The 23,953-nt window shown below is 41.3% G+C and overlaps 1 protein-coding gene across 2 annotated transcripts; it reads left to right on the forward strand.

The window, feature by feature from the left end:
- The first annotated feature begins 963 nt into the window (after nt 1-963).
- On the forward strand, nt 964-22,653 carry DCTN2 (dynactin subunit 2). Of its 2 annotated transcripts, none has more exons than XM_075265708.1 (14): nt 964-1,184; nt 3,851-3,931; nt 11,754-11,844; nt 13,568-13,629; nt 14,979-15,077; nt 15,527-15,687; nt 16,287-16,437; nt 16,611-16,676; nt 16,768-16,806; nt 18,249-18,326; nt 18,529-18,600; nt 18,842-18,944; nt 20,406-20,497; nt 22,071-22,653. In XM_075265708.1, exons 1-14 carry the CDS (start codon nt 1,149-1,151, stop codon nt 22,155-22,157), a joined length of 1,218 nt encoding a protein of 405 aa, XP_075121809.1. In that variant the 5' UTR covers nt 964-1,148; the 3' UTR covers nt 22,158-22,653. The 2 variants fall into 2 exon arrangements, with proteins under 2 accessions (XP_075121809.1, XP_075121810.1); XM_075265709.1 differs by having other exon boundaries at nt 3,851-3,919; nt 11,748-11,844.
- Nucleotides 22,654-23,953: the final 1,300 nt, after the last annotated feature.

Genomic DNA, 23,953 nt, shown 5'->3' on the forward strand with positions numbered 1-23,953 from the left:
AACAGACACAGTTATTCAAGTGCCACACTTTATTGTTCAGCAGCGTAGGTTTATAAAGGAAACACAAATGCATACAGGTCACATGACCCGACATCTAAATATGGTCTCATGGATCCGGTAAAACGTAGCATATATTGTCACATACATATATATATATATCTTCAACTGAACATCTGCCAACTTATGTGACAGTTAGCAGAACATCCTAGATAAGCACAAAATGTTACATATACCACAGCACTGAGCATCAACGGTCATGTACACCACAACTTCTCGTATCTACAGGTTTTTTAGAATGATAACAGACTATGTCTAACCACTGGCGTGCAGTTATCTATAGATCAGCAGAATGAGTCTAACTGCTAACGTGCAGTCTGAGACTTGTGGTTTTGCTGTCCAACTGACTTTGTCTCTTAATAAAAGAGCAAGTTTATTTTAACCCTTACACATGTAACTACATCACTCTCTCCCCTCAGCCAATGTGCAGTCCCATGTAACTACATCACTCTCTGCCCTCATCCAACATGCAGTCCCATGTAACTACATCACTCTCTCCCCTCAGCCAATGTGCAGTCCCATGTAACTACATCACTCTATCACTCTCTCCCCTCAGCCTCATCCAACATGCAGTCCCATGTAACTACATCAATCCTTCCCTCAGCCTTATCAAACGTGCAGTCCCATGTAACTACATCACTCTCTCCCCTCAGCCAATGTGCAGTCCCATGTAATTACATCACTCTCTCCCCTCAGCCTCATCCAACATGTCGTCTCATGTAAAACAAGCCTGTCTCTCCCCTTCCATCCTCCATTACCACGCTACAATCCTCTCTGCTTTCTGTTCTCCAGCTCCATGAGCTCGGCTCCGGCTTCGGCTTCGGCTTCCTCTATACAGCACAGAACAGAGATAGCCGAAACTCCGCCCTCCTCTGAGAGGCCACGCCCCTTCCTGTGACATCATACCTATCAGGAGCAACTCCACTAGTCACGACCTAGCAGGGGCTACTGTTGTGTGGTGTCTGTAGACCCGATCACCCGATAACTCATTGTGGGCAGAGAGCCTGGTGTGTCCGTCCTGGGTGCCCGGAGTCCGTGTCGTCCTCCCTCCCAGTGAGCCGCGCCCTCCTGTCAGCGCATACACAGCAGACATGGCCGATCCCAAATACGCCGACCTGCCGGGCATCGTGAGTAGCCAGAGCCGTCAGTGCAGTGTTATTGGCCTGTCATGGGCGCTGCCCTCTGTCCTGGATCAGTGCCTATACCTGGCCATTCATGTAGTGTGGGGGGTTCTGGCGGACTGCAAGGCCTTGCCTATGTTATCCTGGGACTTGTAGTACCACAGAGCCTGTGCTAAGCTTACCAGCTGTGCAGTCACTATGGAGATCCTCTAAGGCCGTGTTCACACTGGCCAGGCTGCTGCTGAATTTGCCTTGCAAGATGATATTCTCCAATACGCCCACAATGGGGTGTTTATTGTAGCGGGATTCACAGGGGCATCGCTATAGGTCGCCCATTACCTTCATCGCTGGATGGCAACATTTGTTATGTCACAAAACTGGCAAAGCATTAAAGGGGTATTCCCACATCGCATACTCACCAGTCTTCGTTGCTGTAAAATCTTCTGTCTTCCGGCTTTGTTGCGTCATTGGTGGGCCGGGTCACATGCAAAGCCAAGCGGCGAGATGCTGCTGGCCCTGCGTGCACGCTCATAGACCAGTCTAGCCTTCACAATGTGAAGACAGACCCGACATCCGCCTCTCTCTATTACAGCGGATGCCGGGTCTGTATTCGCATTGTGAAGGCTAGACTGGTCTCACCATCTATGAGCGTGCACGCAGGGCCAACGGCATCTCGCCGCTTGGCTTTGCATATGTGAATACAGACCCGGCATCCGCTGTAATAGAGAGGCGGATGCCGGTGAGTGTAGACGCCAGCACAGATGCCAGCAACATCGCTATGCTCCTGCCCTGCATGAAGCTAGCAGCGGCAGAAGCGATGCTGTTATTCCGCATCGTGCACGCTGGGTGGGCATTCAGGGTGCGCCGTCTTCTTCATCCATGCCTCTTCTTCCTCCGATTTCCTTGGGTCCCGTCCTCCTCCGGCGCTTGAGAACTGACATTGATAAAAAAAATTGGCCTGGGCGCCTGCGCAGTAGCATGTGGCTTCTACTACAGCTACTGCGCATGCGCCCAGGCCATTTTTTTAAATCAATGTCAGTTAGCGAGCGCCAGAGGAGGACGGGATCCGAGGACATCGGAGGAAGAGGAGGCGTGGATGAAGAAGAAGACACACCCTGAATGCCCGCCCAGCGTGCACGATGCGTAAGTAGATCATTCTTTTTTAGGTTTTGCTGATAGAGCCCCTTTAACTTGTATTTTATTCAATCATACAGTATTGTACAAAAATTTTTAGGCGGGGTGGAATGGGAAGACATCAAGGTGTTGCCAACGACCCAGAAACAATCAGTCATCAGTATTCTATTGGTCAGAGACACACGGACCCCATGCTGATCAGCTTTTTCTGTTGCTGAGGTGTACGTCCGACAACAGCCCTCTGTTCCTTTGCAAGTGAATGGCTAGTTGAGGAGCCAGGCCCTACTGTACTGTGGCCCCTGTACTGGGAGGGCACTGGCAGCCATACCCCCACTGATCAATACACGATGTCATGTCAGACTTATAGTCATGAAAGCCCCTTCACTGCATCCACTAAACAAACAGCAAAGTGTGGGAAACCTGGATCTAGACTCCATAATATGAGTGCCAAGCAAGTACCAGTAATAGGGCCTTGTAAAAGTAGTGGGGTATAAAAGCCCCTACACCTCTCCTGACCTGACTGTTTTAGTAAATCCGTCTCAGTCACATGAGATAATTCTGGAGCTCCTTTTCACACCTCCATGTTGTGCTGTTCCATTGTTGTTCCTTCTCAGATTTTAGAAAGAAATTGACAACGTAATACCATTCCCTCTGTCAAAGGGAGGGGTCTCTATGTAGTCTGGTCAGCACGGACACACCCAGTTGTAAATGTTTTTGTAAGTGTTTAGTAGGTGTAACAGAGGAACTATACAAGCAGCATTATAAGTAGAGATGACCCAGAATTGTTATATTATGGAACATACAAGTATATACTGAAGCAGACATGTGCGGAGAGGTGACAGCTCCACTTTAATGCAATGTTATTAGGCATGGAGTCTGACGGATCCTCTGCAAGTATTCTTGGCTCAGGATCATCAGCAAAAGTCATTTATATATGAGTCCTTTGTTTGCAGTCAGATGAATGGCTTCCTAGCTGAATAGAACTTTATCTTCTCGTTCTGCATTAGTCATCTTAGTTTTGCCGTGGCCTCCTATTATGGCATCAGGGTGTGGTTTATGTAGGATCTGAGGGCAGGAGCGTTCCCTTCTGTCATTTCTAACAGCAATTATTACTGTATGCTTAAAGTCCTAAAATCCATCTCATCTAATGCTTTATTCCATAGCTTAAAGGGATCATACATCTTTACAAAACTGAGGCCCATCCTTAAGTTTTACATTAGTGAGGGTCTGAGTGTTAAGACCCCCAGCAGATCAGCTGTTCCCTGGAGGACGCAGCTCCTGGCACTGTTTACATGGTTGTCTCTACTCCAGTGCTGATCCTGAGCCTCCTCTGCAGGGGTGTAAGTGCTGGTGATGCTGGAGGTCACCTTCACTGCTGGCTGGGCAGTCGTCCAAACACATTTGGCTACTGCCAAGCAAGATTTTCACTTGCAGTACATTGGGTAGATTGAAGGACTCTCTACTGAACGATTTTGGGGAGTCAGTTCTTTTCTTGAGCACTTAAAGTAAGTAAAAATTTTTTATTTTGCGGCTTTCAGGCCAGGAATGAACCGGATGTGTATGAAACAAGCGATTTGCCAGAAGATGACCAGGCAGAGTTTGATGCGGTAAGACCTATTGTATAATGGAGTTACCAATAATAATCTTGTTACAGAACCAGATAGTTAAAAGCGTTTTCTTATCTTATTCAAAAATGACATATTGCTAGTACGTCCCATAACGTTATGATCGGTGGGGCAGCTGCTGCGGTGGTTTCCACTCCCCAGTTGTGCAGGGACATACAGTCCTATGAAAAAGTTTGGGCACACCTATTAATCTTAATCCTTTTTAGTTCTAAATATTTTGGTATTTGCAACAGCCATTTCAGTTTGATATATCTAATAACTGATGGACACAGTAATATTTCAGGATTGAAATGAGGTTTTTTTTTGAAGGACCCAGTCTAATGGCAGTACTGTATATTATATTTATTTGTTTTAAAATGGGGCAATTATATAAGATTTTCTATATTTGGAGGATAAAGTATGCATGGGTGTAGAAGTTCTCTAAAAGTCTGCGCACTGTACCACTGACCTAGGAGCACCTAGATAAAAATATTCTGTCAGTCCCCTATGTAAGTATACTGTACACATGTAGCTATACCTGGCTGTATATAAAGGTTACGCTAATGGAAGCCATTGCTGCTGAAGGTAAGGCGATAACAGTGAGCCCGGATTTGGGCCATACACTACAGGTTTTAGCTGATACCACACTAAAATAGAGATACACTAAAACCTCTACAGCATGGCCAGCATAACAAAAATCAATTCAAGTGTTCACGCTAATTTCCCCATCATGACAGGACCGACTTCCTATAGCAAAAGTTTTTACCACCCAAATGCATGGAAACATTTTGCCAGTTATATTCACTTTCCTATTTTAGTTTTGCCACATTATCTCGCACAAGTTGTGTGTAATATTCACCACTGTTTTTCCCAAACACAGAAGAGGGTCCATAGCCCCAAATGAATTGTGTTATTAATACTGGTTATGATATCCCAAAGCAAAAACTATGAAGGCCAAAATTGGTAACCCATTGCCCTGTGCCTGGTGCTGTGTTTCATACAACTGGATGAATCTGCACGGCAGAGAAGTGTAATATGATGTTACAGAAAGGCTCTGTGCTGAAGTCATACATCTGAGATTGTTCAACCAACACCCCTATAACAAGGATAGGCAACCTTTGGCTCTCCAGCTGTTGTAAAACTACATCTCCCAGCATGCATACTTGCTTTGCTGTTTTTGGACCTGCCACGGAAGTGAGTGAAGCATATTGGGAATTGTAGTTTCACAGCAGCTGGAGTGCCAGTGGATACTGACCCCTGCCCTATACACAGGCATGCTCGGCTGAGCAGTGCATGGTATAGGAGAGAAGGCAGTTGCCAGACTCCTTATATACTGGGCAGGTAAATATCATCTGCCCAAATATTATGCTCCCTGACCTTTATTTTGATTCCTCAGCGTTTTACAGATATTGGCATCACTCGCTGTCCCGGGTAGGGCGCACAATCTGAATTTTCTATTGGTATGTTTTCTGGGAGGCCGCCATACATATTAGGTGGTCACGCTGGTTAGGTTTGGCCAGTGTTAATCTATATGGCCAGTGAAACCTCTTTCATAGTTTCATACTTTGGGACGTCATCCATATATGTAATTGTAGAGAAACTTGCACCATGACAAATGTTCCTAACACTCTCACCCTCCCTTTTTGACCACCTTGCCTGGACACTAGTTTGCACAAGTAAGAACGCTCATGCTTCTTTATGTTGCATGCTTTGTGTATGTAATGATGGTAAATGCATGCACTGCATTGTGATTTTTTTAAAATCTGGATTGATTCATACCTAATCTCATAATCTTGTGATTCCTACACATGCAGTCATGAATTGTCATTGGATTCAGACCAATCATTTTTTTCTTCATTCAGAGAATTGTTGTGTGCCATTTCACCAATCATAAAATCCATTGTGATTAATAAATCTATACAAATCTTATATGAAATATTGTTTGTAACAATGCTAACACTATAGCAGGTGGCGAGCTCACTGGCCTTGCACAATAGTCATAAGAAGGATTAGTTCCTGTTATAAAATTGTTTGTCCAGGATTAGGAAAACATGACTGCTTTGTTCCAAAAACAGACCTATAACTGTCTATGGGTTGTTCAAAGTGTTGCATCTCCTCTCCAATGGAATGAAAGGGGCTGAACTGCACTACCTCATACAACCTCTGGATAGGAGTGGAGTTATTTAGGGGTTTTTTTGTGTGTTTATAAAGCAACCATGTTTTTGTAAAGAGGAAAAAAATACAAATATTGCAGCTTTCCCATGTGTTGTACACCAGACAACTGGCGTACCAAGGTAAATAATATGTTATGTAGCTGTCGGGGTATGCTGAGCATTGCAGTCTGACAGCTGTAGACAGGTTGAAGAGCTCTGAAGTAGAGGAAAGCAAACTATAGAGCAACATTAGTGAAAGTGTGTCATCTACCTGTCAGAGAAAAAAAAAGGGGCTGGGTGTTTTGACAAACCTGTCTGTATTGCTGAATGTACGGCGCAGACGTGCATCGGGACTTTTTCATTCCCGTATGCTGCCCGGCAGTATGTTGTTTTCACTGGCGATCCCGGGTATTATTAGTGCGCATGCGCGAGATTGTCCTCGCGCGCATGCGCGGTTCATATATTCTGGACGTCGGTCTACTGCACGTGCAGCGGGCGAGCTTCTGTCCATTTGCCGCCTGACGACACCTCCGGCCAGTAGCGTTATATAAACCAGTCCCTTCTCATTGAACACTTACGTCCTCCATTGCTGAGAGGAAGGTAAGTGGGTGGTTTTTATTCTCTATGAGGCTGTCTCTTTGTTTATGTTACTAATATGCTTTAGGAGCTTTATCCCTGCCTAATGTTTGGTAGTATGTTGTTTCTCTTCTGGTTCCACACAGCTATGTAGCTATTATAATGGTAAATATTGTGACTATTGAGGTACATCTATAAGCTAATGGCTTCATGATACAAAAAAATGTATTGGATTTGGCTCAATACTGAATGTAATTATGCATCATTTGTATTGGCATCAGTTTTATTGTAAGTATCTGGTCATTTTGGTTTTTATGTTATTTTTTAAAGGAAATCTGTTGCACTTGATAAAGGGCCTGAGGAGCCCGAAACGCGTTGTGCCTAATAAAGTTTGTCTTTGGGTGAGCGCTGCCTTTTGCATTCTTTTTTGAAGAGTGAGGTCTCCATAAGCTGATTCATCTACCTGTCAGGCACAGACACTTTTACCTGGCTGTACTATGGCTGCCTACAGCTTCATATATCGCTGTGACATGCCCCATTGGATTGGGTATTACTGAGGTTTGCTTCCCTTGGGTATATAAGGTCTTGCATGGACCATCTTACAGCAGAACATGGCACCCCTGTGGCCTTATGGTACGGAGCTACAGGGGACTTTGCGTGCCACTCTACACCCTTTAGTACATTGCTCTGTGGGGGTCACATGGTGTATATTTGCAGATGAGAGTTCATCTGCCCCAGGTACTAGGTGTGCATTAACACCGCAGCATGGAATATCTGGTGCCTGGTATTGTGGCACATTGTGTTGGGCTGGGTCCACAGATCTGCCCTCCTCTCTTTTGCAGATTTTGGCTGCATGTAGCTGGTTTGCCTACTGATATATTGAGAGAGTGTGTGGAGAGAAAGTTGGTTATCACGTAATAGTGGCCCCTGTCTAGAGGCAAACTGTCAGCCCTAGAGGTTCAGGGGTTGGAAGCAGAAAAATCAGGAACTGATTCATGTCAGTAAAATTGGAACAGTTAGATGACCGAGCACCTCCAAAACGGAAGGCAAGTAGTGACTAGTACCTATCATGAGTAACCAAGGCTCAGTGATACTAGATAGGCCGAGGCCTGCTGATCTGTTACTACAGAAAGCCGCTATATAAGTTCATGCTGGCTGTGATAGAATTCACGTTACTTCACAGCTAGCTACATCTGAGGGTGCAGGTGGATATATTGTTATGGCTGATCAGTGATATATGAAGTGTAACGGGGGGGGGGGGGGGGGGGAGGGGCTGCTCAGCAGATTACATGATGTGTGTGAACAAGGTCAGAATCCATGGTTTGTCTCCGGCTTTTAGCACTTTCATTTCCTGTCAGGCTTATCCCTTAGTAATAATCACTGAAAGATTCAAGACATAAACTACTCCAAGTGTTTTAGTAGGAATGCTATGAGGAAGCCAGGAATGTATTATTGAGGGCAGTAGGCCTGGAAGCAGAGCTGCACTAGTGATATCAGGGCTGTGGTCACTGAGGGTCACCTTATATACCTCAGTACTCAGTATACCGCCTATGGTAAAGAATGCATTAAACATTCATTGTGTTAAAGGAAGAATCCTTCCTCTCCTATCGAGACCCTATGCCATAAGTCAATGCAGATCTCAATTTCTGTGCATATTTTTAGTCTATTTGGCTGTATTAACCGCTCCAACCTACATGGATTTCATTACGCTGTACTAAATTGCTAAAGCTTTCATCTAAGCGCTTGTATGATGATGCTTGCCGAAACTAATTCTGTTTGTTTACCAGCTAGGTATGTACCGTAATCTAACCTCAATATATAGCATTACCTACAAGGTCCATTATTGATACAACAGCCCGGTATGCTAAATCATAATGGAGGGAAAATGAGTCACCTCCGTCAAGAAATTCTTGCCCCCGGTCTCCCAACAACATTGTCACCCAGCTTTCTTAGACAACACACTTCTACATTTCTACAATAGGAAAATCTACTTTTTGGAAAGTTGGATAAGAAGATTTGAAACCCTTTGGTAGCTGGAATAGCTGCCATATTAAACACTAACCAGTTTTCCCAAAAAACAATAAAACCAAGAAATTTGCAGATAGGATTTAGTGTAAGTTGTCAGACAATCCCATTTATGTGGTGTGAAGTGTCCGGTAATTGGTAATGTGATCACGAATTTCAGGCAACTTGTAAAACCAAATCTTTCCTGTGATTCTGATGTCCTTTGGGAATCTTGTCTTCAGGTGCTATTCGCCTATTAAGTTGTCGCATGTGTATTTGTCTAATACCAAATCTTTTCTTTTTTTTTTTCCTTAACTATTTATTTTATTTTGTCATTCACCTCTTGGGAAACCTGCAAGGAGCTGGTAAGAAGCCTGTAATTCTATCTGCCTCTCTCTATTCTGTGCTTAGCCTGCTTGTATCTTGTCTGCGGTGTTACTACGTCTCTGTGCACTACTAATATAGACACTTTCATCCACGTGCTACTTTGTATCTTTAACATTACAACTGCAAATGAAGATTTGATGTTATTTTGGTAAAAAAAAAATTTTTGGTTTCTTTTATTCTTGGTTTTCTACTGTGAGTATGAAAACCATCAACAAAGAGAGTTCTTCTCTTTAACAGAGGTTTATTATTACAATTCTTTTCAATTCATTAATGAATATATGAACCTGAACTTCATATATGTAGAAGACTGGAAGAAGAGAGACGCTTCGGTACCTGGAAGAGCCCAGCCACTCAGTGCGGATGCTGCGAGAATGGGCAAATGAGGGACAAAAAACCCAAAATATGCAGAATTTTTCTTTTTTTTTAACCCTCTTAGTGCATCAGGGTGTTTTATAGCCTGGAAGGATCCTTTGTAGCTGGAAACTCTGCCCAGTGCTATCCCCAGACATTTAGTTGATAGCTTCCATCTTGTTCTTACTGGATAGGCTCATCATGAGTATCCTGACGCATGCACTGTACAGTCCCATGTGACAGGAGGAACAGTTCCACGGGGAGGAACTGCTTTTGTAAAAAATATAGAAAAATATTTAATTGATTGTAATTCCTATATGTATCCTATGGGGTATATCACAAGGACTCAGTTTCCTATTAAAAACACAAAACTGTAAACTTATTGAAGCCTTCATAAAAATAGACATAGGAAAATAGATGTATCAGTGTTCCAGAAGACACTGCGTTCTCCATTTCTGAGATGTGAATCATTTGTACCAATAGTGTAGGTATATTTGAGGCACTTAGAAATTTCTGTCACTATATGGATAACTCAAATGTAAACTTATATCCCTGACATACCCTTGTGTACCAAGATTGAAGTGTATGTCAGTAGTAAGAATCCCATTCACACGAATATTGTAACTCATAATATTTAAAGGGGTTTTTACCATCTCCCTCTCTCACCAGTTTGCTTGCTGTCTCTTCTTAGTTCCTGTAATCTTCAACAAGCTGGTAGGTGGGGCTCTGTCTGTTTAATGGACAGGACACTATAAAGTACCTCACGAGATATAGACGTTGCCTTTACCATGAGAGATTTATTATGATTACAACAAATTTGTAATAATGCAGATCAAATAATACGCACATTAAATGTATATTACATTACAGATATATAGAGAAAGCAAAATTATACATGAATCCAGGACTGATAATGTTTGTTCAGTAAACTCAGTTATCTTTGTTTTTATATATATATATATATATATATATATATATATATATATATATATATATATATATATATATATATATGTATATATATTTCTCTGTCCAAGCATTTATCAGCAAACTGTAATTTACAAAATATAACCGCCCTGAGAGCAAGCGCAATCTAGAACACTCAGCCCCCCTCTCTTCCAGAGAGCAGTGACATGCAGGCCAGGGACCAAAAAAGCTGTATAAACAAGGGGGAGAAATAATAACTGCATGTGCCAGCCAGGGGAGGTTCAATATCAACCTGCCAGCTTTTAAAATGCAAAAAAAAATAACACATCAAATTCTAGCCTTGTATATAATTTTCAGGTATTGCATCCTGTTACATTTCCTTTGTGAAACCTGATCAGACAGTAGGATGAAGATCCTCTTTGGTCTCATAACAATGTATGAATGAAGGAGAAATTATAAAAGAAAACACTTCAAAATGCATAAGCAGAGGGGCAGTGTGTTATGTGAATAAAATATCGCACCTGGCCCCCCGACTATATGATCCTTAGATGGCAGCATTACTCAGAATGGAGTGACATACAGCATATCACCATTCACTTCAGCTCTACGGTGCACAGGGTTAACCAAATGCATCTCTGTAGGGGTCCCAGAGGTCGGACACTCCCTTGTCACAATGTTAAGGCCTGATAACTCTTAAGCGGTTTACTTTTGGCAAGGCCTTCATGTTCATCCTTACCTGGTCCACTTCTCCTCTGTCTTTACAGTTTAAGCATATGATCCATTGTCTGGTTATTGTATGCGGCTGCAATACGCTCCCTTGTCAAACAAAGGAGGGAGACAAAAAGTTGGATGAGGATGAATAATTGCTGGGTGCACCTTAAGGACATCTCTAATACTGTCTGTAGTGATGTAGAGAGGTTGTCCTGCCTTTTATCTGCATGGAGTCATAGACATTTGCCTAGTTTTCCCGTTGCTTGCATGTATTACGCTTTAGTATTCTCGTGTGTAGTATAGAAGAGTTTCTTGTCTTTGAATATTTCTTCATCAGGAACTGAGTTTTTTTTTTTTTTTTTCTTTTTTGACTGGATGTTCTGCCATTTGGCCATCAGTTCTAATACAATTGTCTTGATGGGTTCTCTACAATGCAGTGCTAAGACTTCTTTCCTGTATAGATAATACCGTAATTGTTCAGAAGTGCACTACTCGTACACCATCATGTTCTCTATATCTGTAATATTTCTCCTAACTACTTCGTAATCATAAAAAAAGACAAATCACGTACATTTCCTTATATGTGAAAAATCACTATTGATTCTTGAACCAAATGTTTCTATTGCACTTTCTCCTTCTGTTTTTTTTTTTTTTCTGCTTTGTTTCTAATTTTTTATTTATTTATTTGTCACTAACTGTATCTCCCGTTATTCCTAATATAGGAGGAGCTGACCAGCACCAGTGTAGAGCACATTATTGTCAACCCCAATGCTGCTTACGACAAATTTAAAGATAAGAAAGTTGGAACCAAAGGACTTGGTAAGTGTAAGGTTCCTCAATCCAGGTTCTGGAACAACAGATGACTGCTGGCAATACCATCTCACGTCATACAATGAAGTAACAATGTGTTGGGTATTCCCTCCCCTTCAGCCAAAGAGTTTACTCATAGATTGTCTTGTGACCACATGTAACCCAATAAATTATTTTTCTCTGCCAGGTTGGTTAAAGGGTTTGTCTGTAAGGAAACATGGCTGCTTCCTTATCAAAATAGTGCCACACTTGCCAATAAGTTAGATCTGGAATTGCAGATTACCTGTATTGAAGGTGAACTGCAATACTATACTCAACCTATAGGTACCACACTGTGGAGTATCTGACATCAGAATTCTCACCTGACAGACACGGTTTACACCACAATTATGTGTTTTAGACACTTTGTACTTCACTTGACAAGGACATGTGGCTTGAGATGTGCCAAGAATTATACAAGTAAACCGCTGAAACAGTTATTACATATGGAGTCCGACAGACCCCCCACTAACTGTAATGAGACCTGTTAGTTGTCCGTTCTTTTAAACTGAAACCACCAGATGGAAAAAGTCACACATGAAGGATTATATTGTCCAGCAATTTTGGACACACTCTGCAACGGAGTTTCCAAAGAGAGAGTTCAATGCAGATGTGAATGTGGCCTTAGCTTAGAAGCATTGTGTCACTAGTACTTTGCAGTAAGGATTCGGGTGGTGCAGGGACCACAACATGTCCGTGAATAATCTGGGGAGATGTTTTTATGGCTGCTGCTTTAGAGCATGTGAAGATGTTTCAGGAACATGGCGGCCCTGATTAACATCTGCTTCTCTGGGATCAAGTGGATCAGACTCAGTATCATCTTTTACTGTATATTCTACTACCTATAACTTAGTCATGATGTGCCTATTCTGTTGAATAGATGTCGTCGCTGTAATTTACCTGCGTGTGACTAAACATCAGCAGCTGGAGACCAGGCTTCTCGCTAGAGATCATTTTGTGTAGAAATAGACAGTTTTAGTTAAATATGTTTATATAATGTATGAAGTGTAATAGAAAAGCTTATGGTGAAATGTGATTGCCATTTAGAAGGAGCATGTGGCATCCATCTGTGCAGATATACGTTATAATAGTGTTTAGTCTCACTTCACTGCGGCAGTAATGTCTGTCCCATCAGGGGTATGTATGTAATGGCGGTTCTGTATGGAACAAAGCAGTCTGCAGCACTAGCCCATGCAGGTAAAGAACACAAGTGAAATTGTGTTGAATGGAGACCAAACACAGTGTAATGGTAGTCTACAGTTGTTTAACATGGAAATGTGTTTAATATATGTATTTTTAAATCAATTTTTTCCTTCCGCACGTTTGCCTTCTCCATAATGCACGTGCATAGTTATATCATGTACTACGGTTACATGGCCTAGGTAAATACGTTTTCCCTCCATATGGGACTTTTTTCCATTCAAGAGTGAACAAACAAGATGGAAGAATGCATCTGTCATGCTTTATACACTGGAGTGAATGTAGACCGAGGTGACGTCATCTGCATCAGTCATTTTGTCGCTGTTTATGTCCATTGCTTTCATCATATGATGGATGAGTGCAGCAAGCCTTAATGACGGTCATGTGACGCCACCCTGACATGTTCTTCAAGAATTAAAGAAAGGTGTCAATGTTTTTAATACTTTCAGCATCATCTGTTGGCAAGTGACGTATATTTTTTCTCTCTTATTAGATTTCTCTGACCGTATAAGCAAGTCCAAGAGGACAGGATATGAATCTGGAGAGTATGAAATTGTGAGTTTAGTGTGATTCTATATCATATGCTGTTTTCTACATTGGATATTGTATGTGAAGTTTCCCTGTTATTAGAGAATACCATTTAATTTTTTAGATACATTTTGTGCTAGGGCTGGATAATTGTGAATCAATCTAAATCAAAATCACCATTAATTGGGCGTTTTACCTCAATAATTAAGGGCTATTGTTCAAGTGACACCCCTTTTAAAGTATGACTGTGTTAGTCAAACCTTGTGAGATTTTTCTCAAGGTTTACCTGGAAGTTTCTTTAGGACTAAACACGTTCAGAAAGAAACTGCAATTATACTTGGGAGTCTTTTCAGACCCCAAAGTATTATTAGCGGCAGCCAAAGGGAGGTGAACAAACCAAAAAAAACATTGTTACTCAACTTTGCTGGGCTCCTGCATGGCTCCCTGTTTTCTTTGGGCCTTCTGACTGACGTCTGGCACCACTGAGGCCTGTGACTGGGCCTCAGCAATCATAAGGTTTTGTGACACTTAGGCACAAGCATTGGCACATTGTGTGACCAGTAAGACCACTGAGGCCCAATCCTAGGCCTTTATGGTCCTTGACATCAGTCCGACTGCCGAAGCAGAACAGGGAGTCATGCCGAGCCCAGGAGAGGCAAGTAACACAATTTTTTTTTTTTTTTTTTTTTTTTTTTTATGTTTGATCATCTCTCTTGGAGCTTTCACTTATTATACTCTGGAGACCCCATAATATAATAGCAGGTTTAGGTTCGGACACGTTTGATCTGAACGAAACTGCAGGTGAATCCTCAGAATATTGTAATAACTGAACTGAAGTATCCTACGTGCACAAAATCATGTTGGTTACCCTGGTTGACGTTCATTTCAGGGTTTTTTTTTCCCCAGTTAATTCCCCTGCCCTACTTTGTGCTGATGTTTGGTGATTCTGCTGGAGGAATTTTAGCACTCTTATTGTTGATCTACCCATAATAGACCATATATGTTTTATTTTTTATATCTTGGCTGTTAGATATATTATTTCCTGAATTGTAATGGAAGTTTAGTGAGTTACTATTTATTAGTTTCAAAGGTATTTGTTTTATATTCTATTTTTCAATAAACATCAGAACAGTGTTAATATCTGGCCAAAGAAACAAGTATTCAAGTTAGCATGCATATAGGACAAAGGTTAGGGGGTACAAAGGTTAAATAACGAACCCAAGGGGTGATGAATAGTGCCATAGTACACAGTACATATCTGAGGCTAGAAGGTTTAAAGGGGTTGTCCCATCACAAGGATCCTATCTATACTGCTTGTTAATGTGGATTTAAAACTTTTCCTAAATACACTTCTTTTGCATTTCTTTTGTGTGTAGCTGGGAGAAGGAATAGGAGTGAAAGAAACTCCACAGCAAAAGTATCAACGGCTTCTGCATGAAATCCAGGAACTGACCCAAGAAGTGGAAAAAATCCAGGTAAGCGTCTTCTAGACACCCGCATACTCTTCTGCTGATCTCAGGCAACATACTGGATATAGGCTGCACACATTACTAATGCTAACATTTCAGGTAATGTATCTACTTTCTTCACTTTTGATATTTTGATAGTATATGTTTTCACTTTTGATAGTATATGTACCACATGATACCTTTGTACCATTGTAACAAGAGCCATAATAGGGTTTGTTTTTTTTCACATACAGTGAAACTTCTGGTCGTCTAGGGGGGTGGTCTTCTTAAAGAAGATCACTAGTATGAAAAACTGACAATCCATCACAAAACATTTAGGCCTTTTGCCAAGGTTGCAATTGCAGTGTTTACATATCATGCATAAAAAGAAAACTGAGATTGTAATCTTGTCACACATGCATACTATGTGTATGGCTGTTGATCAATATATATATTTGCCTTCTGTAACCAAACAGAGCACAGTTAAAGAATCTACTGCTGAAGAGAAGCTGACACCGGTCGCATTGGCTAAACGGGTAGCTTCTCTGAAGGAACAGTTAGTGTCCAACCACCTAGAGAAGTTGTTAGGTCCTGATGCCGTCATCAACCTGACAGATCCTGATGGAGCACTTACAAAGTAAGTAACCCTCTTTACGTCTCCGCATCTTCTCACTGTATCTAGACTTTTATAAATGTATTGATACTGCAAATGTTGCAGTCTTTGCTTGACAAATGCACCCGGAGGGCAATTTATATTAACTGTGGTCATAGGTCCTGATTCACCTAGGTGCGGACAAAACAAATGTATTTACCTTGATTATGATTAATGGTAATTTAGATCACACTCCTTTTATATTATGTGTGTATGTTAGGTGAACCTCACTAGGTATGCGTTGTGATTTTGTTCGAACTGGAGATAGCTGAAGCAAAACTGCTTTCTACTCTGGGGTCAAAGAAACCCTGAGTATAATTAGCAGAAGCCCAAGGGAGGTGATCAAACATAATAAAAACAGTGTTACTTACCTCTCCTGGGCTTCGGCTGTGTTTGGTACTTCTGACTGACATCAGGGACCGCTGAGCTCCGTGATTGGGCCTCAGCAGTCACATGGGTCTCACAGTGTCGTGACTCTTGCATCTATGCATCGTAATGCCACGTGACCAGCTGAGACCCAATCGCATGCCTCTGTGGTCCCTGATGTCTTCTGCTTTTAATGAACCTGTTGTTCTCTCCTCTAGGCGTTTACTTACTGAGTTGGATGCTGCTAAAACTAGAAAGGGTCCAGAAGGGAAAAGTCCTGCAAAGGGTTCAGCCGAAGATGCCAGTGGCCTGGTGACCTATGAATTACACTGCCGTCCTGAACAAAACAAGTTTTCTCAGGCTTCAAAGGTAATGTAGTAGACATTAGCACAACAGAGTCTGTGTTTTTTAGGGCTGTGTTTTGTATATTCTAGGAATATTTCTATTAAATGTGCTGATGAAGCATTCTAATGTTACCTATAGATGAACTACCCTTTAATGTACAGACATATGGCAATCGTCCATTTCTTTTTGCATTACAGATAGCTGAACTTGAGAAGAGACTTGGTGAACTGGAAGCCGCTGTGCGATTTGATCAGGATACACAGGTACGTTGCGGCTCTGTAGTGTAATATCTAGTAGACTTTTTGGAGACCTATCATCCTCTATAAATAACATCCTACCCCCTTACTTTTGCAGAATCCTCTCACTGTTGGGTTACAGGGATCAAATCTTATGGTAAGTACAGATCATCTCGATCATGTTACATAGCCTGAAGTGTATAAAGTCTAACCTAATATGAGGTGGATACCAGTAACCCCATATTAGTAAATCTAGCTGAAATTCCGGTTTGTTTAGGATATCCAAACTCCTTAACACCAGTCCAAAGTCACAGTAAAAGTTTGTCGCAGACCTCTTATATATTCATATACAAGCACATAGCTTATAGGAAAAAATAAGAGTTCATATACCATATTATTTCCAGTGCAACAAATCTCCTGAAATCTAGCAACCATGAATTACATTAATATATATTTCAAAAACATCTTTTCTACTGCAGGGGATGTCTGGCTCCAAAATAACTGGGAAATAATAAAAGCCAATGTACTTGCATGTCTACTCCCCTACTGCTCCAGCTCTGCAGCTTTGTTGCTCCCCACAGGGGTTTATTTGGCTGCAGAAGTCATGTCCTTTTGATATGTGACTGCTGCATGTCCTAGCTGCGTAAGTCAAGTGTTGTCAATGTGTGGCTGATTCCTGATATATATAGGTTTTCTGACAATCCTATGATGGCAGATATTATAGGAGAGAAGGATTTGACATGTTGGAGTTCAACTTGCCTGATATTTCGTTCCTGCAGGTTATAAGCCATTTCCCAACACCTCTTAAACATATGCACTCAGCCAAGTCTATGTGTTATGTTCATTGTACTCTGTGGATTGTATTAAAATATATTTTGCACACAGTCATTGCACTTTGCTGTTTTATGGTTCTTTCATGTACATATCGGGGCAGATTTACGAACCAAAGCGAGTCAGAGTTCTGGTGCTTATGCCATGTTCCTCATTTATTAAGTGTTTTAGACACTTCTTGTGCCTTGCTAGATCACTCGGTATAACAAGGGTCAAAAAAGAGAATGGGTTTATATCTGCCATATTCCATTACAAATTTGACACAAAATAATAGGTCTAATGTAAACCAACCGAGAAGCATTATGGCTAGTTCACACGGGGCTCCGCGTGTGCACATTCTGTTGCGGCATACCGCTCCGGATTAGGCCCAAATGAATGTGCCTAGTCAGGAGGGAAGTGTCGCGAGGCGGACATCCGCGGCTGAATCAGCCTGAAGAAAGGGCAGCTCGCTTCTTTTTTTTCTGCAAGCAGGAACAAACCACTCGCAGAAAAAGGAAATGACCGGCTCCCATTGATTTCAATGGGAGGCGGCAGGATTGTGATGTGGATTCTGCGTCAAAATCCTGACCATTTTGCTCCATGTGAACTAACCCTTATAAAGTTAGGCCATACTCTTCATTACAGCATGAGTCAGTGTAATAAATTTGCCTTATTTAGCCTGGTTGTGTGCAGTCTGGATTTATTAATAAATCTGCCTTATTTTATGGTTTTGTGCGACTCTGTACTCTGTAATGTAAGTGAACATGACCTTGAATTTGGTCTTTTCAGGACACTGTGGAAATCCTGCAGGCTAAAGTGAACTTGTTAGATGTTGCATCGCTGGATCAGGTGGAGGCCAGGCTACAGGTAGCGCCAGTAACAATAACCCTGTACTGAGAATTCATGAAATAACTAAAGGAACTATATCACCTAAAAGTCCAAATTCTGCTGTATTAGTGGGAAAACATCATCTATATACCAATTCCTAATAATGTTATTAAACTGGTCTTCGGGTCCTTATGTTTTTATTTGGTCACTATATTGTATGAATCTGTATTTTGTTCCTTAGAGTGTCCTGGGGAAGATGAATGAAATTGCAAAGCATAAGGCGGCTGTTGAGGATGCGGATACAGAAAGCAAGGTACTGCTTGTAAATGTTGTAGATAGTAAAGGGATAATGAGTGCACAGACCATACCTGGTAGAGGAAGGGGTGGGGGGTGTTTATTTAAGAAAGGTACACTTGTATTATGTTAGCTTTAGGCCTTTCCTGTGTACTCAAAAAGTGTTAGCATTTATGTAATCTAGTGTGTTGTAGGTAAAGAGTGACCTGACTGTGTATGAAACCTGAAGTTTATAAAGCGCTCTAATTTCCTCTGTGCAGGTGCATCAACTGTATGACATTGTCCAGAAGTGGGATTCCATGTCGGGAACTCTGCCCCAGGTTGTTCAGAGGCTGGTGACATTAAAGCAGCTCCATGAGCAAGGTAATACATGTTATAATGATCCTACAAGATCAACACCAAAACTAAAATCCTGCTGGCATAGTATGCAGCCAAAGATCAAGGTTCAGCACAGTAAAAGGACATCAGCTTTAGTTAGGTGGGACTGCCGGGACTCCTGATCAGCTGTGTGCCAGTGCCAGCTATAGTGCTCACTCGCTGGACTTCTAATTGTGGCAATTCTCAGTACTATAGTGGTTCCTTGGGACAACTGCTGCAGTATGCACAATGGCCACTATTAAAAGCACAGTGAATGAAAACTGTCATTGGCGCCCTCATGGAAAAATAAGTGACTGGTAGGGGGTCCAAATAATCGGACTCCCACTTGTATCATTTGTGTATTTTTTATACACCATGGTAAATGCCGTAAAAAAAAAAGATAGTTTTGTGTCATATGTACCCATTAATGAAGGAAATGCAAACTTAGAGCTGTCATGCAAAAAAACCAAGCCCTCAAACTGCTCTGTAAACAGAAAAGGTTATAGCTCTCAAAATACATAAAAAAATAAATGATTTGCAAAATAAAAAAAACAAAAGTAGCAAAAGCATAAAATCTCTACATTTTACGTTTTGTCTTTATTGTATCAACTCCCAACCTAAAGTTAACATGTCATTTACACCACATTCAAGAGAGAGTTGATGAAAATTTAGCAATTTCTAAAAGTTATACCATTAATAAATACAACTTGTCATGCAAAAAAAACCAAAAAACTTTATTCATATATGATGGAGAAGTAAATAAAATATTTGGGAAAATTGCCACATCATGAAGGCAAAAACTGACGGTAAGGGGTTCAAATTATGTCCAGATGAATATAGAAACCTTCACCTATAGATATGAAATTTCACACAATTTGACACTACGTAAATCTCCACTGTAAAAACAAAATACGAGACACACACACACACAAAAAAAAAAAAAATATATATATATATATATATATATATATATATATATATATATATACACACCCCACTGCTAACCACAAGAAGGCGAAGAGAAGGGTTCAGAGGTTTTGTAAAATGTCTTGATGGCACAAACCACATCCTGACTAAGTTAATATTTCAAAAGTGTGGATACTTACGTTCCAGCATGAATGCATTTTGAGCTTTTAAGCGCAGTAATAGTTTGGTCTCTGTATATTGGGAGAAGAGGTATGGTAACCTTGAAATGCATTCTTCCTGGAACTTAATAAAGTATCCACACTTCTGAAATCTTGACCTAGATTCTGGCTGTGGGTTGCATTTTCCAAAGGTACAAGAACCTGTAAACCTTCTCTTCGCCTTCTGTTGCTTCGAAAACCCCTAGGAGGGTTTGTTATCAGAACGAGGAGACTCCGGACATTGGCAACATCTACTTAATTCTTTGTATTAGTGTTGGGTCTAATCTGGGACAACCACAAAAGATGAATGTGTGATCATTGTGGCAATCCTTGTGTGTTTCAGCTATGCAGTTTGGACAACTACTCACCCATTTGGATACTACTCAGCAAATGATTTCCAACTCCCTGAAGGACAATGCCACTGCTCTGGCCATGGTATGTAATCCTCTCTTCATTCCCAGTCTAGCTACTCAGCTTCCAAGTAACTCCTGCCAAAAATACCTCTATAGGAAGAGGAAAATTGAAAGCTAAGAAGCTGCCTTAGTGAGCTGAGTGTTCTGCTATCGCTCATCTATATTACATAGATGCCATGTGCTACATTTTCTATTGCAGTGTCTTAATATTCTTAATCACAGTTTATCTCTGTTAGGGTAAGTTCAGAGTTTCTTGTCTGGTAGAACAAAATCTGCTTCAAGCATTTTTTTTTCTGCCTCTCATTGAGTGGGTGTTTCAGACAGAATCTGCAATAATAAAGGAAAATCAGTCACTGCCTCTCATGCAAATTTAGGCTGAGGCCCCATGTTGCAGAAGCGCAGCTTTTTTTTTGTTGCGGTTTTGTGAGCCATAGCCAGGAATGGATTGAGCAGAAGAGAGAAGTATAAGAACTCCCTATATATTTCCCATTCCTTTTGTAGCTAGTCTTGGCTTTGTTTAAAAAAAAAAAAAAAACTGCAACAAAATGTAGAACAAATAAAAAAGCTGCATTTGTGGCCACAGCCTTAGGGTATGTTCATGTGGCGGAAAATGGTTTCCGCGTGTGAACATACCGTGTGGCTAACCGCTACGGAATGTCAATGCAGTGCATCAGCATCCCGCTCCAGATTTGGCCCAAAAGAATTAGGCCTAATTGGTAGGGGGTCTTGCACCGCAGCAATATAGAGCATGCCGCCGCTTTTTTACGCTACTATCTCGTCAAAATCCTCTGCCAAAAAACTCCATGTGAACATACCCTTAAGGCGTTTTTAACGCACAATACCCTAAACCTATACCTTAATGTTCTTTAATTTACATTAGTCGTGAGATTTCATGTTTCACGCTGCCTCCCAGCTGCTTTCTATGTTAGTGGAGGAAATTTTACCTATCAAAAGCCCATTCACATGTCAGAAAATGAAGAATTTGAGGCCTCCTATTCTCCTGTCTGAGTCTTCCACTTACTCAGTCTCAGATGAATGGGGCTGAATTGCAGAGTGTGTTGTACGGAGTCCGAATCCACTGCAGGACTTTTATTTTTTCACTGCCCTGCTTTGATCTCTGCCTTTCATTGTATTCACAAGGGGGCAGATTCAGCACAGAATTGGGTGCTCGTTTTCCGGCATATTTCACCTCAAAATCAGCACCAATTTCCTCCATGTAAATATACTCTAAAACATGACTGCCATTAAGGTTCAGTTATGTATTTAATAGGTTTTAGGCGTGGTTCACATCTGCGCTCGGGGAGTCTGCAGATGTGAACCAAACTGAATACCAAACGCACTGACAAGCGGAGAGCTTTATGAAAACACTTAGACTATAATGGGGTCTCTGTGTTTTCATTGCTCACCGCTTGTCAATGCTTTCAGTATTCTGTTCGGGGGGGGGAGTACAGTATAGTATACATGCTGTAGTATAGAATACATACAGTGACCAAGCAGATACCTGGTGAAGATGGTGAAAACTACAATAGTTGTTTTGTTGCCTTCCAACCAAGTTATCAGATTTCATTGAATAAAGTTGTCTGTTTTCTCTGTAGGTTCAAAAGGCCATGATGGAGAACCTAGCCACAGTGGAGGGGAACTTCGCTAGTATTGACTCTAGAATAAAAAAGATTGGCAAATAAATCACAGTTTAACCCAACAAGCCTCAACACTGCAAGGTGCAAGAAATGAGTTATTTCAAATGCTGCACTAAGAAATTCCTCCAAATTCTCTTTGCCTAATAAGGAAAGTTTTACTATTGTGTAAATATATAGTCTTGTTAGCATCCGGTTTTACCCATTCCTCTGCTTTTTCCCCTGGTTATGCTTAGAGTGCTTGTCCTATATCTGGCCATGCAAGGGACAACCCACCTATGCTTTACCATGGGCCAAGCCCTCAGGAAGTATAGCATTTTTCAAGGTGTTGCATTTGCATGCTAGTACTTGTAATGCGGACTGGGAAGGAGAGAACTTTCTTAGGCTTTTTATTTATATCTGTATGTCCTTGTGCCCTCTGGTGCAGAGTGCCCATAAAGGTATATCTGAACAAAGCACCATGTTTACTATAACAGCATTACTTACTGGAGGGAATCTGTTCTACACTAACTGTCCTCTAATAAACATAAGTAAATTATAAGGAGAAATATCTTGAAAAATCTTTACAAAATGTGTGTCCTGTTTATGTGACGTTTATTCTGCACTCTATGTGATAACGTATTTGCAGAGTACAAAATTATCATTCTTGAAAGTGTTTCACACCCGGGAACACACATGGAATACTTGCAGCAGGTTAGACACTGTGCAATCTGTATCCACTAACCCACTGCGATATACCATAGCAGTGTAATACATGGGATTTAATCAAATCTCATCCACACACTACAGAAAAAAAACTGCAGTGCAAAGTTTCTTAAGCCGGGTTCACATGTGGGTTTTTTGGACCGGATTTTGAGGCAGAGACCGCCTCAAAATCCGGCCCAAAAAACGGCTAGCCACGACTGGATGCTGGTGCAGTGCATCGGCATCTAGTCGGGGCGTTCCACTTCGGATTAGGCCCAAATGAATGGGTCTAGTCCGGAGGGAGTGTCGCGACGCGGATATCCGTGGCTGAATCAACCGTGGAATCCGCCTGAACAAAGGGCACATCGCTTCTTTTTTCTGCGAGTGGGAACAAACCGCTCGCAAAAATGGAATCCATTGAATTCAATGGGAGGTGGTTTTTTGAGTCGGATTTTGACGCCTATTCCGCTTCAAAATCCAGACCAAAAAACCCTGTGTGAACCCGGCATTAAACTGTTGATCACCATTTACCATGTCAATCATTTAGGGTGTTCAGCTACAGTTTATTATTATCATTATTATTTATATAGCACCATTAATTCCATGGTTACAACCTTTGCAGCTGGTCCTGCCACCTCAAAATCATGGCTGAAATCCACGCAAAAACCATCTGACTTCTGCTGCAGTATATGTCCTGTGGACATCCAGCAGTGTACCCTGACACTTGTGGCTTTAGTCTTTAAATGGGTTTTCTTATTGCAGACACCACCTTTCCTCTAGAATCATTTTATCATCTTGTATCCAGCTCCTGGCAAGCAGAGCATACAGTAGCCAGTCAGGCATATATTCCCTGCAGCAAATGCTGAACTTGAGTGGCTGTCTAGGAAATACTTGGAAGCAGCATGAAGTATATAGAACACTTTTCTCACATTGTTCGATGTGAATTGTACAGAATATTTAGCCCTTTGCACAGAGAAAGGAGTTTGAGGTGTCATAAATGTCATATAAATACATACATACATAAATACATGTCATAAATGATAATACATAAATAATCATTGTTAGGGGAGAAAGCACAGCCTCACATAGATATATGCCGAACTGTGGTCTAGATGTACAAGCTGCAGACAAATCCCTTAATAAAGATGGCCACAGTTCGG

Source organism: Leptodactylus fuscus, chromosome 2 (genome assembly GCF_031893055.1).
Source record: "Leptodactylus fuscus isolate aLepFus1 chromosome 2, aLepFus1.hap2, whole genome shotgun sequence".
In the NCBI taxonomy this organism is placed as follows: Eukaryota; Metazoa; Chordata; class Amphibia; order Anura; family Leptodactylidae; genus Leptodactylus; species Leptodactylus fuscus.